General features: G+C 53.4%; 8 protein-coding genes across 8 annotated transcripts; 5 read left to right on the top strand and 3 right to left on the bottom strand.

The window, feature by feature from the left end:
* Window positions 1-1,000: 1,000 nt before the first annotated feature.
* Window positions 1,001-3,127, top strand: J4E88_000334 (uncharacterized protein; the record flags this gene model as incomplete). Its single annotated transcript, XM_049394013.1, has 2 exons — window positions 1,001-1,234; window positions 1,283-3,127. The coding sequence occupies 2 exons, from the start codon at window positions 1,001-1,003 to the stop codon at window positions 3,125-3,127; spliced, it is 2,079 nt and encodes a 692-aa protein (XP_049259842.1).
* Window positions 3,128-3,498: 371 nt separating this feature from the next.
* J4E88_000333 (uncharacterized protein) lies at window positions 3,499-3,961 on the bottom strand (the record flags this gene model as incomplete). Its single annotated transcript, XM_049394012.1, has 2 exons — window positions 3,499-3,746; window positions 3,802-3,961. 2 exons carry the CDS (start codon window positions 3,959-3,961, stop codon window positions 3,499-3,501), a joined length of 408 nt encoding a protein of 135 aa, XP_049259841.1.
* A 1,127-nt stretch (window positions 3,962-5,088) lies between these two features.
* On the bottom strand, window positions 5,089-5,499 carry J4E88_000332 (uncharacterized protein; the record flags this gene model as incomplete). Its single annotated transcript, XM_049394011.1, has 2 exons — window positions 5,089-5,398; window positions 5,495-5,499. 2 exons carry the CDS (start codon window positions 5,497-5,499, stop codon window positions 5,089-5,091), a joined length of 315 nt encoding a protein of 104 aa, XP_049259840.1.
* Window positions 5,500-6,011: 512 nt separating this feature from the next.
* On the bottom strand, window positions 6,012-7,745 carry J4E88_000331 (uncharacterized protein; the record flags this gene model as incomplete). The annotated part of the gene is made up of 3 exons (XM_049394010.1): window positions 6,012-6,435; window positions 6,497-7,313; window positions 7,361-7,745. 3 exons carry the CDS (start codon window positions 7,743-7,745, stop codon window positions 6,012-6,014), a joined length of 1,626 nt encoding a protein of 541 aa, XP_049259839.1.
* Window positions 7,746-8,057: 312 nt separating this feature from the next.
* Window positions 8,058-9,238, top strand: J4E88_000330 (uncharacterized protein; the record flags this gene model as incomplete). Its single annotated transcript, XM_049394009.1, has 3 exons — window positions 8,058-8,112; window positions 8,163-8,441; window positions 8,490-9,238. The coding sequence occupies 3 exons, from the start codon at window positions 8,058-8,060 to the stop codon at window positions 9,236-9,238; spliced, it is 1,083 nt and encodes a 360-aa protein (XP_049259838.1).
* A 775-nt stretch (window positions 9,239-10,013) lies between these two features.
* J4E88_000329 (uncharacterized protein) lies at window positions 10,014-10,479 on the top strand (the record flags this gene model as incomplete). The annotated part of the gene is made up of 3 exons (XM_049394008.1): window positions 10,014-10,211; window positions 10,266-10,389; window positions 10,442-10,479. The coding sequence occupies 3 exons, from the start codon at window positions 10,014-10,016 to the stop codon at window positions 10,477-10,479; spliced, it is 360 nt and encodes a 119-aa protein (XP_049259837.1).
* Window positions 10,480-10,939: 460 nt separating this feature from the next.
* On the top strand, window positions 10,940-12,195 carry J4E88_000328 (uncharacterized protein; the record flags this gene model as incomplete). Its single annotated transcript, XM_049394007.1, has 2 exons — window positions 10,940-11,276; window positions 11,336-12,195. 2 exons carry the CDS (start codon window positions 10,940-10,942, stop codon window positions 12,193-12,195), a joined length of 1,197 nt encoding a protein of 398 aa, XP_049259836.1.
* A 2,192-nt stretch (window positions 12,196-14,387) lies between these two features.
* Window positions 14,388-15,599, top strand: J4E88_000327 (uncharacterized protein; the record flags this gene model as incomplete). Its single annotated transcript, XM_049394006.1, has 1 exon — window positions 14,388-15,599. One exon carries the CDS (start codon window positions 14,388-14,390, stop codon window positions 15,597-15,599), a length of 1,212 nt encoding a protein of 403 aa, XP_049259835.1.
* Between the last annotated feature and the right edge of the window lie 56 nt (window positions 15,600-15,655).

The raw sequence follows: 15,655 nt of genomic DNA, 5'->3' as shown, positions 1-15,655 counted from the left end.
GTAGGTGTGGTGGAATTCGACGCTAGGAAAGCAGGCAGACATCGGCGCCACCGCGTGAAACTTCTGAGTGAGCATCTGATCCTGACGCCCATTCGCGACAGGAGTGAAATCGTTCCTGCACCCAAATCTTGCCATGAGGGTTGTAATCGACGCCCCAATCTGCCCGAGCGCTAGTGGTGTATACCAAGTACGCTTCGCAATCTCCTGAGACGGACTTTCTAAGAACAAACGTAGAAGGCCAGACGATAGAGTGGCAGGTGCTCGATACTGAGGAGTGTGCAAGGACCAGGCGCTACCCCCATCAGGATAGGCGGGGCATGCGCTGGCCATTCTCTACACACCATTTAGCTTAGACGCGAACGACCCTGGCAGACCGGTGAATTTGGCCCCAAGGCAGAGTGCCGGTCGCAGCGCCGAAACTCGAAATCGAGGCGATAGTAGGGAGATGTCTTGGCCGCTCTTCCCTTCCTAAGCTCCGTGTTGCGTCCGCATGTCGCGTGCCTTCACCGCCCGAAATTTTCGTAGTCGTGGCATAACGGGGATGAAACTGTTGAGTTCGCGTAGCTGTAATACAGCTGCGAGGGCTGCTGAGAGTCGAGGCGTAGTCCGAAATTATTGGGTGCCTGGGCGCGTAGTTGACGCCTCCGCATATGCGCGACGTAGACACCCCACGGCCTTATTCGAGTGACGTAGGCAACGCACCGGCAGCCTGGTGAGTCGATGGAAGGATAGAAGCCAAACTGGAAATACGCGGATCGGACGTGATGATGGCTCCACAGTCGATGGAGGTGCTGTGGTGTTTGGGGTGGGGAACCGCGACGTTTTCGTGATGCGCTACTGCATCGGAACTTGCCGCTGCCAAACATCGCATGGGGGGCGCGGGGAAACCGAGACCGCCGTTGAGAATTATCGGGAGCCTGCAATAGCCGCAAACCTCAATTTCTTCACAACATTGGTATTTACGGTTCCTGAAAACACTTATCGGAACGATCACGACGCGATGAACGGCACGAAGGGTGCCAATGGCACATCAACAGGCCCCAAGCTTCTCTGGAAGCACCCCTCGCCCGAGACGACACCCATGTACCAGTTCTTGCAGTCAGTGAACAAGACACACAACCTGCAACTATCCGACTACTCGCAACTACACAAATGGAGTACCGGCAGCATCAACGAATTCTGGCAAAGAACGTGGGAATTCGTGGGTGTCCGACACCAGGGAGCCTTCACATCAGTCAGTCATCGTAGATCCATCCATGTAGCCTCTACTTACAGACGATAGGCCGTGGATGAAGAATTGCCCATGTTTCCCCGTCCGGCTTTCTTCCCGGGAGCGACATTGAACTTCGCTGAGAACCTCCTCTTCCCGACCGCCGAAGTCAACCCCGAATCACCCGCCGTCATCGCCGCTACAGAGACTACACGCGAAACAGTGACATGGAAGCAGCTCAGGGATAGAGTGAAGCTATGTCAGGCCGGCATGATACATTTGGGTCTCAAAGAAGGCGACCGAGTAGCTGGCTATGTTGCGAACCACACCAACGCGTTGGTAGCAATGTTGGCCGCGTCGTCGCTGGGAGCGGTATGGACCGCAGTAAGCCCAGACACTGGCGTCCATGCCGTTCTCGATCGACTGCGCCAGATTGAGCCAACCCTGCTCTTTGCAGACAACGCGGCCTTCTATAATGGTCGGAGTCATCCAGTACTTCCCAAGGTCACTGAAATCGTCAGGGATCTCCCATCGCTCGAAGCCGTCATCATCTTTCCTACTGTGGCTTCAGTAGAATTCGACGTCACCTCTATCCCGGTACAATCTGGCAAAGCCTACGACTACGCAACATTCACATCACTGAAGGTTACGTCCGAACTCACCTTCAAGCAATTGCCGCCAGATCATCCAGTTTATATCCTTTACTCGAGTGGCACGACAGGTGCACCCAAATGTATCGTTCATGGGGCCATTGGTACGCTACTCCAACACAAAAAGGAACACATCATTCACTGCTCGATAAAACCTGGCTCACGACTCTTTTACTTTACCACATGTACTTGGATGATGTGGCATTGGCTGGTCAGCGGGCTCGCCTCGGGCGCTACATTAGTACTTTATGACGGTTCTCCGTTCCGGTATGTAGACAGTTCCGACTCATCGACATCTGTTCCAGACGACCTAGCAATGCATCGTCTGATAGACGAGTTTGACATCACGCACTTCGGCACGTCCGCAAAGTACCTTTCTATTCTGGAGCAGAAGTCGATCGACCCATCAGCTGCGGGACTCACGATGAATAAGCTTGAAGCAATCTACTCGACAGGATCGCCACTCGCTCCTTCCACGTTTTCTTACGTCTATTCCGCCTTCCCTTCAACCATCAATCTCGGCAGCATCACTGGTGGTACTGACATCATCTCACTCTTTGGTGCACCCAACCCACTTCTACCCGTCTATGAAGGCGAAATCCAAGGCGCCGGTCTAGGCATGGCAATCGCTGCGTATGACTACACAGGTGCCGATGTCTCGATGTCAGGCGAACCAGGAGACCTAGTTTGCACCAAGCCCTTTATCTGTCAGCCAGTAGCATTTTGGGGCCCCGAAGGGGAGTCAAAGTACCGGAAGTCGTACTTTGACAAATTCACAAATGAGAAGAATCAGCCGATCTGGCATCACGGCGATTTCGTGCGATTCAATCCCGAAACTGGTGGGCTGTGGATGCTTGGACGCAGCGACGGCATACTCAAACCTGCGGGCGTACGCTTCGGATCGGCCGAGATATACAACGTGGTGCTTGAGCATTTTCCCGAAGACGTCGCGGACGCGCTTTGCATCGGTCGAAGGAGAGAGACTGATACGGATGAGACCGTCGTGCTCTTTCTGAAGATGGCAGAGGGTCGCCAGATCTCTGCCGATCTCGTTGGAAGGATCAAGACAACGATCAAGCAAGCGCTTAGCGCACGTCATGTTCCAGCTGTAGTGGATGAGTGTCCAGAGATACCTGTCACTACCAACGGCAAAAAGGTTGAAGGCGCTGTCAAGCAGATCCTTTGCGGACTCAATGTCAAGACGAGCGCGAGTGTTGCCAACGCCGAATGCCTGGACTTTTACCGAGAGTGGGCGAGGACCCATTGAGCACTCAGTTCGGAGCTTTGCGCGAAACTTTAGATAGTACGACCTACTCCGTCCTCTCCCCAGTGTGAAAGCCCATTCAGATGAGGCTCACGAGTCAGACACCTAGCTTGAGCCATGTCTTGGGGTCTCAGACTAGCAAGCCCCACTTTAGCTGCAACCAGACCATCCCGTCACACGTCAGGAGCTGGGACATGAGCTTAATTCCACGACATTGCAAGGAGCGAGTAAGACAGTGGTGGTACTGGGTTCTATCACAGTGGACATCTCGTAGATTTTCAACCACTGAGGAGCTCACGCTTCCATCTGCTCTTGCCGATCATTCCTTGCCCGCCAACATTACTACCTTCTGCTCACAACCGCTGCCGCATCCTTTAGAAGCTCGCAGCAAGCATCTCGTCAACCTTCGTACACAACGCGTCAACGACACTGACACCAGCCTCAAACGTAGCCTTGACAACGCCCGTAGTACCCTCCGGATAGCGTGCAAGAACCGCAATCGCACCACCTGTTTTTGCCACTCCGTCTCCCGTCCAGCCTCTCATCGCCACGAAGATATCGGAGGCGTTGATCGTCTGCTCAGTGTTCGCAATGTTGTTGTGTGCGAGGAATGAGATATTCTCTGGCCACATGTCAATCAAGATGTTGAGCGTGAGATAGATGTGCCTTGAACGTACGAGCTAGAACGAGAATCCTGCGCTCGAGTTTGATAGCGCGATTGGTGGCGGCGACTTGATCGACAACAGTGTCGGGCGCTTCATAACATTCGTTGCGGAATGGGCGCATGAGATCGTAGATGCGCTGTTCAAGCGCGTTTGCGGGCTGGGGTGTGGACATTGGCAAGGAGGCTTGTTTGAGTTGACGTCGGGAGGTTGGTTATCGTCTACGGGTGTTTGTGGAAGGAGAGAGAAGTGTGGAAAATGGTAACTGCCAATGACGAGAACGCCAAGACACCGTGACTGCACTGAAGTTATAGACTGAAAGCTCGAATCTTCACCCTCACCGCTCATATAACTGCTTTAATATCTTCCTCCCTCCCTTCGCGGCTCTTCGCTCTAGTCCGATAGCACAGTGACTGCCTTCGCGCTTGCCCATCGCTCTCATTGTGGTTCCACCTTCACTTCGGGAAAGAAGTTCGCCAACGCCCTGTCACACTCCTCCGTCAAGATCTCGATCACGCTTTTCCCGTCTTCCTTCCTCGCCCAGCAGCGCATGACGGTGTGTGTATACCCGTTCCCATTGACGAAGATTCCCATTCCAGCTATCCCCCCGCCGCCTTTGATCATGGTAGACCAGTTGCGAGAGCCGACAGAGATATCGATAGGAACGATGATTTTGCCATACGAAGACTGGTTGTGGCGGATGATGAATGATATGTTCTCTGTGGGAAGGAGTCAGGTCTGACCAGAAGTGAAGTTGAAGCGGGTAGAATGTCTACGTACCACAAAGTATGAGAAGCACGCGTTCTTCTTCTATTGCCGGTGCGGTGTTGGGAGCATTCTTGTAGCACTCTTCGCGATAAGGCTGAAGGAGATCGTAGAGTCGCTGTTCAAGCGAATCAGTCGACATGATGAGGTGATTGGTCGCGGCTTGATTGGTATATTGCAAAGTCGGGAGGATAAAGTGGAGAGATTTGGACGTACGAGACTCCCATGTAGGCGGCAGAGTGGACCTGGAGTGTTAGCGCTAAGGACAAAGCCTGCGTCACTGTATAATCAGGTGTTGATAGTGAATTCTAGGTGGAAAATACAGGGTCGTGCGTGACTGCGGATTCATCTAAGAACTTTGACTTGTGTCCTAGTATCATCTTTGTGACGCGGATGTTGAAGGAAAGTCTGCTTTACAAGCTCAAGTCGACTAATTACAACCGCGGCCAATGCGAGGTTGTAGCGAATCTCCATGTGGCTGCTGTGCAAGCTTGTCACCTCACCTCTCTCGACTTACAGTCATCGAGCCCACAATCCCTAGTCCGTGGAGTCGCCATATCCATCATTCCCCTCGTCCCTCAGGATTTGTCTGACAACCTTATCCACCTTCTCTCCGAGTGCCTGCACAACATTCTGGCCCCATTTGACTTGCTCCCAGACTACAACTGTAAAGTCACCTGGGCCGTTGTGGATGCATACGGTTGCCTTGTGGCCGACTTCGCTATTATTGTGGCCGCGGACGTCGACGACAGTGATTGAGATCTGGGACGCGAGGATCTCGTGACCGCCAGTGTACTTGATCAGGAAGGTGATGTTGCCTGCATTTAGGCCGTCAGTTACTTCATGTCTTCATGGGAAAGAATTGGACTTGCCAGCAATGGTCTCGACGACGTTGGCAGGCAGACTGCCATTGAGCTGCTGTAAGGGATCGCGAACCATGGACGTCATTGTTGGGAGACGGTGTGTCGTCAATATTGTATGGTGGAGGAGACTGTAGGTGGGTGTGAACGAGAAGTGAAGCAAGCTACTTGGCCGGGTCAGTCGTTTCGACACTACTAAGCAAAAGTGGAGAGGGCACTCACCTTCACTTGCTCTCCCACATTGTCCTGGTCGTCCCGAAGCGGTAGGTAGTGCTAATTTGGTGGGTCAACGAAGATAAGAGCCCAGGGGTTAAGACAATGTTGGTATAGATTTCGTGTGGCGTCGTTATGATACCGATATAATGCTAAATCGCCTGTCGCAAGCATCCACCACCCCAAGCCAGCCCGCTGCTTCCTCTAATGCATGCCCAAGCGTGTACAGTTGGAAAGATACAATACCCAATGCTGATGATAATACACAATAGAGCCACCACATTACCCGCCAATGATACAGTAAAGATACATGCAATACCGAATAAACACCTTCCTGTCCCGCACGCCAGCGCCTGACCGCGGCGCGTTTTGCATCTACAATCCTCGTCACCTCCCTTCCTTGATCTTTACACAATCAGCAAACGCGGGAAAGTTGCCTCTGAAGCTTGGGCCCAGTGTCCAATTGTTCAGATCGCGGAGGTGCGTCTCAAAAGCGGGGTTGATGAGCCACTGATCGTCTTCCTTGGGTAGCGGACCCATTGATGTGATACCGGCGGAGGTATGCGCCGTAGGAGGTTGTGGGGTGGAAGGATCTTGCGGCGAGCCGGCGTTGACATGTGTAGAGAAAGGCGAAGAGACCGAGACAGAGGAGGTCGTCGAGAGCGCTGAGGTATGGACTTTCGAAGCAGGGAGGAGACAGTCGCGGGGCTCATAAGGCCAGTTCAAGGAAATGGTTGTCGTGAAGGGGATGAAGAAGTTCTCGAAGGATACTGGCGGGTGGCCAGCGACGAGTTTGTCGCGAAGGCGAGGCCTAGAATAGATCAGTCATCATGTGTCTTCAAACGAGTTAAGAAGCGGATATTAGTGCATACCATGGGAGATGATCGATCCATAACGCGTGAGCAGTGAACAGCTGAGAAGGTCGTGGCGTAGCCCAGTGTGGCAGCCGATCGTAGTTCTCCTGCGTCGGTTCGATCTGCCAACGCATGATCAGGAACATGATGAATACTATCGCAACCTGTTCCGGCCTGCCGCAGATGTCTGGAAACGTGCGCAAAATGTCTGTGAAGAGCTTTGACAGGGGGTGTGCATCTACTGCGCGCTCGGGATACGCTAGAGACGTGAAGTTGGGGTAGTGTGGTCCAACCAGGGTCTTCATGGGTACGCCCTCGGCAGCGCGATTCTGACGATCTTGCAGAAAGTCGAGCAGGATGACATCCAGAGGGCATGTCGCCGGAAGATTGCGAGGTAACGTGAGGTGGGCGACCATGCTCGGCGCATACATGGCATGTTGGCTACTACTGACGTTGCTGGGTCGCGGCTGCTGTGGAGGGGGAAGATTTGGATCGACAGCCCTCCTTTGCCCGTTGTCGAGTATGAAGTCTACGCCTAGACGCTCATCAAAGGGCATCTCTGACTGCAGATGGGGTGTTCGTGACTGGTCGAAATGCGGTCCGGGACTGCCATTGGAGTAGCGGCGCAAGTGGCTGTTTGGCGCGTCGTTGGGGTATAGCCATGCTCTTCCTCCCTCGGTCACGCTTGGAGAATGTACGCCGTTCTGAGGTGAGGCCGTGGATAGCTCGTGGGACGCGATGTGGTACTGTCGTGGTTCGGTAGGTTGCACAGGCGCGTCGCGCTGTTGGTGAGGGTGGATAGGAAGGGGCGATCGCTCGGCAGCAGCTGCCAGTTCTACCTGCTGTCAACATTCGTTCCTTCTTTGGGAGTAGTCATCGTACCATTGAGGCCACCCGTCGCGCGCACAATAGGCTGGATGATGCTCAGGACGCTCTCGAGCCTCTTCCTGATGTCTCCGTTCTCCGCTTGGACCGCCTCCTTCTCGCGGAGGACGACTTGCAGGTCATGGTACGGCTGCTGGCTCTCTAAATCCCGGATGCGCTGATTGAGGCGATCGATCTGGTTCTTCGTGCGCTCGCGGATGGCACGTTGAGCTTCGCGGTCGTTTGCGCGCTTGCGGGCAAGCTGTTCGGGGGTGAGGTTGGCGACGCCACGCGAGTTGGGGCCAGTCCTGCGCTTTTTGTTGGGCTGACCATCGCCCGAACCATCGTCTCTAGGGGCTCCTTCGGGCGTGTCTGCCTCCGCCGGCGACGCCATGCTGATCATGGATGCGTGTGGGTTGCGACTCAGGACAGAAATGGACAAATCCTACCTCGAGTCATGACCCTGACACTGCAGCTGCGATGAGTTTTGCCTACAGCAAGCTAAGCCGGAGCAGGCCTAGTGGATGATCGCCGCCCTGGTCGATCGCGGGGACAGCACGCGTGGGGGACGCGAACCTCGGGAATCTCGTCGGGTAACGCTCTCCGCACTTGCACGGCTCCCTGGAGTCTAGACTCGGACGCGCGCCATGGGGTAGCTAGTGTGCTGTGGGTGCTGGCAGCGTCTTGCTGCCATTGCAAGCACCATCACAACACAATGGCAGATCAGAATGTAAGCAAGCTGGGCATCGCTTCGGCGACGCTCAAAGCCAGTACGCGCCTGCATCATCAGGTCAAAAGCAAGCACTAACATCTCCGACAGTGGGTTCTGCACTGCAACGCTCCGTTACATCACCCTTCAAAGGCGAGAATGGCTCCAACACGTACTTCAAGGACATCATGTTCGCGATGTTCCGGACCAATCTGGGAAACCTCGACCTGGCGCAAGACCGGTACATGAACGGCGCATCATCGACGCCTACGTACCTTCAGCATGCCGAAAAGTACAAGTTCGTTCCAGATAGCATCAAGCTGCCTAGTGGAACACAAGCGCATTGGCTAGGTAGTAGGAGCGCGAAGAAGGTCTTTGTGTACTTCAATGGTCCGTCTCCGCTTTCCAAGATGAGGGGCATGTCACTGATATGAACAGGCGGTGGATATGTGATGCCATGCACACCAGGCCATATGCTGTGGCTCGACGACTTCCAAAAGTCTCTCGGTCCCGGCGTATCCGCGCTCCTCCTCGCGTACGATCTCGCACCAGAAGCCAGATATCCCAGCCAGCTGAAGCAGGCAGTCGAGCTGCTTCACCATCTCGTGCACGTCGAGGGGCGCAACCCTTCAGACCTGATTCTGGGCGGCGATTCGGCTGGCGGAAACCTTATACTCGGTCTGCTTTCGCACCTCGCACATCCACATCCCGAGGTTGCGCCGTTGGAGCTTCCATCCAAGATCCATGCCGCGCTTCTCATCTCGCCATGGTGCTCTTTGACACAGACCAACACGCCAGCGTTCGTCACGAACGCACAACGCGACATGTTTGACGCGCGAACCCTTTCCCGCTGGGCCACTGCCTTCCTCGGCTCCTCTTCTCCTTTCGCCGGCGACTTCTACAGCGAACCCGTTCTCGCAGCTCCGGAGTGGTGGGGCCCTGTTGCCGATTTTGTGGAAGAGGTTTTAATATGGGCGGGCGATAACGAGGTGTTGAAGGATGGCATTGAGGCGTTTGCACAGAAGTTCACGCAGGGCTTTGGCAGCAATGGTGGGCTGGTCACTACTGTCGTAACGCCAAAAGCGTGCCACGAAGAGATGGTTGTGGAGCGAATTTTGGGTTATAAGGGCGATTCGGGCACCGGAAGTCAAGAGGTGGTGCAAAGCTGGGTTAAGGCGAAGCTGTGATTGTTGAAAGCTCGGATATCATACATATGTACGAATGAAAGACATAAGCAATATGAGATGCGCGGCCGTCAAGACCACAATGCAGGTAGTCTAAACCTTGGAATGGTGCCATGAGTTGCCAAAGTGTCGTCTTCCTGGTTACGCTCGCCGGTAAGAATAAGAGGCAAGGACGACGATTGTAAACTGGGTGGAGTGCGCAAGATACAGATCCAATGTAAAATGGCCTGTGGGGTATACGAGAATACGAGCCCGCGGAGAGGCATCCGTACTAGCGCGATCGGGGCCTTCGGAGACCGACCGCGGGTGATTGTTACACCTACGCCATCAACGTCTTTCGTATAGCTCCTCGGATCTGAGGGGTCGGCGCCTCGGACGCAATTAGCTGTGTCGACATCTACGACGATCGCGTTTCCATGTTGCAATGTGGCTTCGTGGGCCTCGTGAGCACCATGAGGCTCGCCGCGGACCGGTCCTTGGTATCGTCGTGACCGCATCATTTGCCGCTGACCGACCCAAGCGAGGTACCTGGACAACTACGCAGGGCGTTTTCGTTATTTCGCCACGGATAATCACTCACAATCCTGTAGAAACTCCACTAGTGATCGGACGAAAAGCAACATGGACTGCACTTTCATGACGCGCATGATAGAGTGCAAGTGAGATGCGGCTTGGGTGTGTCACCACACGCGTCATATCACCATCCACACGTACATAAGCTGCTGTCTTCAGGTTCTCCATCGAAATCATTCAAATACCATTCGAATTCCATCCCAAAATGCCTTTCACCACACAGCTCCGCACTATTTCCCGACCCTTCATCCAACAATCACATCTCTTCAAACGAACTTCCATCAGAATGTCTTCCACCAATGAGCATGGCCAGGGTGCATCGCACGCCACTGGTCAGAGTGCCGTCCCCAAGAAGGTCCAGGAGGCTGCACCAAAGGGTCTCGAGGAGAGCCTCCCTGAAGGTGTAAGTTGATTATATCTACCTACCACGAAGTGAAGCATGTTAACATTGCCACAGGTCCACCCTACTGGCAGCAACCCCAACAGCCAGTCTACCAGCAAGACCCATGCTCTGAACGACGGCGAGGACTCAATCGTCCCCAAGAAGGTCCAAGAGATCGTTCCCGAGTCTGTCGAGCGAGGTAAAAGTTCTACATACAATGCAATAATGACGCGATTCTGACACACATGAAGCTCTTCCCAACTCGATCCACAACACCGGAGACCAGTAATCGCGTCTTACTACCTACCTAGGTAGTGCATGATTGGCAAATAGGAAGTTCACTGTATCATAATAATAACAATCAATGTCAATTCAAACGACATCGTGTTTCAAGCTGCTGTTTGTATTGATCATAGAGGAAATCGTGCCATCAACCTACTCAAGGAATACATTGAACCTCCACTTACAGCTGATAGTGGAAGTAGATGACGTTGGAGTCGACATTACCTTGAGTTGTTGTCCATCGTCGTTCTCATATGGATGCAAATTACAGCATACTTTTTCCCTTTCTAAGACATGTCACAGGGTTGTTCGCGCCGAAGGTTCCCGTCATCTGGTGTGTACCTGACGCTAGTGTCGAGCCGCGGTAAACATGACGTTGGCCGAGCCCCACCATCCCGCCAGGGCTCCAGATCTTTTCCTAGCCACCATGACAACACGCCTCTCTACCCACGTGTACGCATCTCACCATGGCCTCCGCAACAGCAGCCGACATCCAGGGTCCATCTCACCCAAACCCGGAAGGCCTCAACACATCGGCAAGCACGCAATTCCCGGCTGTCAACATCGGCACGCGCAACTCGGTACTCGCCCAGATCCAGGCCCGCGCAGTCGAGCGAAGCTTGAAGGATGCGTACCCGGACCGAACCTTCAACATCTGTCCTGTCGTGGTTCAGGGAGACAGAGACAAGATCACACCCTTGCAGCAACTGAGTCAGGGTGAGAATGCGAAGAGTCTCTGGACGGGCGAATTGGAGAGCATGCTGGAGTCTGGCGATCTGGATATCATCGTTCACTGCTTGAAAGGTATGTTCTGGAGCTCGCGCATTGAAACTTCGAACGAATCGGACTGACTAGTAGAACAGACATGCCCACACAGCTGCCAGACCACCTCGAGATTGGTGCCATACTCCAGCGTGAAGATCCCCGCGATGCCCTCCTGATCTCCCCACGCCTGCCCAAGGAGACGACGTTAGCTACCCTTCCGCAAGGTGCCACCATCGGTACGTCATCGGTACGACGAGCTGCCACACTGAGGAAGCTATACCCACACTTGAAGTTCGCCGACCTCAGAGGCAACGTGGGTACGAGACTAGCGAAGCTCGATGCCGAAGACTCCCCGTACTCAGGTATCATCTTAGCGGCTGCCGGTCTGAAGCGAATGGGTCTCGACAACAGGATCACGCAGTATCTGAGCAGTACGAGCGGAGGTATGCTCCATGCGGTCGGTCAGGGTGCCCTAGGAATCGAGATCAGGAAGAAGGACGCAGCCATGAAAGATATTTTGAGCAGTGTTCGATGCGAGCGGACGACAAGAGCATGCTCGGCTGAGCGAGCACTGCTCCGCACTCTGGAAGGTGGCTGCAGCGTGCCTATCGGCGTTGAGACATCATGGAGAGGCGGCAAGGGCCTCACTATTGGTGCACAACCAGCAAAGGACTATGACAAGCACGGAAATGCGGTCGAGGAGGAAGAGCCAGATGTTGACGATCAAGAACTAGTGTTGAGAGCCATGGTGGTAAGCGTAGATGGCACGGAGTCTGTTGAGTACGAGGCAGCCCGCAAGGTCCGAAGCTCAGAGGAGGCAGAAGAGATGGGACAAGAGGTTGCCAAGGTCTTAATCGAGAAGGGCGCCGACAATATTTTGAAAAAGATCAACGTAGAGAAGCAGTGGGCGGCCAAAAAGCAACTCGAGGAGCTCCAAGCCAAGGCTGCCAGCTCATAGATCAACCGCTATAACGATCAATGTATTACGAATCAGTGAAGCACCCTCAGTCGCTGGTCTCGATACCAAGATGCTTTTTTGGTCCTTGCTCTGCTTCACTGGCTAATGAGCACCAACATCTGTTTACGTGTTTGCGACCATATCTCTGGAAAGAAGTGCCGTCTGAGTATCGATTACTGCCAACAGACAGGACAGGGCAGACTGTTCACAAAGATACACACACAGAAAGCTCGTTGGCAAAGTTGTGACTCTTGGGCGCCTCGATATATAAGAAGTTTCGAGTACGCAAAGTAAGACGTTCCTGCTATCAACTCTCTCAAACTACTAAGCACAAGCCTACAATCACTATACAGACATACTGCCAAAAGCATCTCTCTGCTCCGAAGCACCAAACCCACGTCATCGTGCGCAAAGCCATATACCCAAGATCATCTCTACCCAAGGACTTCATCAACTTTTACTCCCGACATGTGCGAAGAAAGGTGGACCCAGTACAAGGACTGCAACCACGAGCATATCCCCATGAGGCGAACTATACGCTGTCACCGACTCGAAGACGATGTCAATGCAAGGCAGTGTCCGCGGTACAGTCGCGTGCGGCGGACCATCAGGTATCCGGATATGTGCGGCACCTGTAGGGCTAACGGGGCTGTTCCTGACGAGGGTTTCAAGGGTGGAAGATGGGATAGTCGGTAGGCTTCACGGAAGGAAAGCAGAGGGGAACATGAGTGTGTTGACAGTCATGCGAGGGGGTTTGGACATGCCTGAGAATATAAACAGTTGTTGATTGAAATAAATCCCCTGTGGAATGTTCTGCTTCTCGATCTCGATATCAACTACCTAGGTACCCGGAAACGAGTAAACTGGTTTTGAGTGAGAACTCCTGGATAGCAAGAGAACACGAAGATACCTACGCTAACACCCTACTTAGGCACCTAGGTATGATCGATCAAGATTCTCGTCGTTCTGGTATTGTCGTGAGATTGTGACTCTCCATCGCTTCAGTGATGGGCCCGTTTAGTTTGCGAACGGCATCATTAATATTCTAGAAGCGGTAATGAGAGCTGACGACGACTTGAAGCTTCCAGAGATCTGCGCAACCGCTTACTCACGTGATACCGCGTTTGGTCGCTACCGGGATAAATTCCTGGACGCACGATTGGTGCGGCACCTTCGGGTCTTCGCGTTTGAGACATGATGAACATGGTAGCTTCCGTCGCAGGAACTTCAGGCTCGAGCTCCCTTTTCTTCTTATATCTAACCCCTCTATCGATTGACCCGTTGGATACATTGAAAGTTCTTCAAGAAATTCGGGATACCTTGTCCTGAAGTATCGACTATCTCATCGCCAGGTTCGCTTCGGAGCGACGCATCGGCGCCCATAACCTCCTACGCGTCGAAAATCCGCGTCATATCGCTCAACAATCGCTCCAGGCAGCACTAACTTGCTATTATACTCAATTACGCAGTTTGAACGGAGCCGCTCAAAAACAAAAGCATCCTACTGGCATTGCTAGTTGCATTGCTGCTCCCGCCAAACGCGACGCGTGCGCGACACTAAGGGCTCGTCCCGCACTAACTTCGTTCGCGGGCGTTGGTTGACCCACTTCATTATGGGCATTCCGGGGTATGTGCTCCCCATGAGATTAGATCAACTAATAACGTTGACTCCTCTACACCAGTTTACGACGGTCAATCGAAGCATGCGAGGAGATTGTACCAATAGCACAGCTTGCTGAAGAGCACTATGCAGAATATGGAAGGCCGTTGAAGATTGCGGTCGACGAAGCAGACTGGAGATTCCATTCTGTGTCACCAGCCCAGATCCAGGCGATGCGCAAGAGTCAGACAGCCTGGACATTCTTCTTACTGTTAGAGTCAATGACTAACTCCCTGACACAGATGAGCCGCGCTGTAACCCGTTGGAACGGGGTATCTTTCATCGTATTTGCAAGATCCTTCCCTTGAACATCCGCCTCGTGTTCGTGAGCGATGGACCAGATGTTCCACCAAAACGTGGCCGGGATGCCGGACGCCGGGTAGATCGCAAACAACGTGCGCTCTTGAACGAGATCCTGGATGGGCTTGGAGTGGCTCATATTGAGGCACCTGGAGAAGCCGAAGCTGAGTGTTGTCGCTTGCAAACTCTTGGTCTTGTTGATGCTGTATGGTCAACAGACTCCGATTGCTTGATGTTTGGATGTACCTTTTGGATCCGCGACCACCGAGTAAGCACAGACACGTCCAAAAAGACCCAGCATAATGCCGAAACCAAGAGAGACGAGAAGCGGGTTAGAGTGGTCCACGCTGACAAGCTCAAGGAGAAATGCCGACTAGATCGCCAGGGATGCGTGCTGTTCGCCATGCTTGCAGGTGGCGACTACAACGAAGGAGGCCTTCTGAAATGCGGTGCTGACAATGCCCTGAAAGCAGCTCAAGCGAGTCTTGGTCGCAGCCTCTGCAGCAGACAAAACCAAGACGAGTGTAGCAAATGGGGCGCTAATACTCTCAGTAACTTCTTCAAGAAGACAGCGCCGGGAATCACTGTCCCCCCGAACTTTCCACGATACGAGCTTCTGCAGTTCTACAACCATCCCAAGGTACACTCAGATGACTGGCTCAGGAATCATGCTAGAGAGAACATGGACTATGATAATCCACCTCGTGAGACACACTTGTTCCTCAAAGCGTGTCCGCCAATCAACATGTTTTGGAAAAAGTACCTCAACCACGTCGGCCCCATACTGCTCTCTCGCATGCTTGCAGCATGGGACGAGCCATTGCCTGGGACGGCTCCGTATGGCCTCACTCTCGTGAACACACGGCAGACGGCTACAACGGCCCAATCATCTCACGCCCCGCTAGAGCGGAAGGTCAAATTCAGAGCGTTTGATGTCACCGAACTGAAAGTACAGGACTTGGCCGCATACGTAACACAGAGAGACAAGCCGATCCCAGATATCAACGAGGCACCTGGCCATATTGTCACTTACGAAATGCCAGCATTTCTCCTACGCAAGGTCTTGCCGATTCCCACACCGACAGTAACGAAGCCTAGTGGAGCAGAAGATTCGCTGAAGCGAAAGCATTCAACCTCTGATAGACAAGACACGAGTAGCCCAGTTTCATCAAAGAAGATGCGCCAGCCTGCCAAACCTGCGGCTCCTTTCACACAGCCCTCCATTACGTTTTCAGGTAAATCCGCATCTTCTCCGATGCAGAGCAGCACTCTGGTCACACCCTCAAAGCACTCACTCCAACATTCACCCTTGGCTTCCACCACATCCCCCGCCACACCCGTAAACCTGTCAGATGACGGCCTGCGCAGACCTCAGCCGCGAGGACCTAGACAAAGTCCGAGCGAACGGTTTGCACTCTTGCTTCGGAGCGTCGAGAAGGAGTGAAGGCGATGTAAGGACTACGTTCACCGAATGCGCATGCTTATAGTACGCGAAAAAGG

This window comes from Alternaria novae-zelandiae (assembly GCF_023758075.1).
Source record: "Alternaria novae-zelandiae strain BMP 2774 chromosome Unknown scaffold_1, whole genome shotgun sequence".
Taxonomy (NCBI): Eukaryota; Fungi; Ascomycota; class Dothideomycetes; order Pleosporales; family Pleosporaceae; genus Alternaria; species Alternaria novae-zelandiae.
The sequence above is the reverse complement of the archived record's forward strand: the minus strand, read 5'-3'. Positions and strand labels throughout refer to the sequence as shown.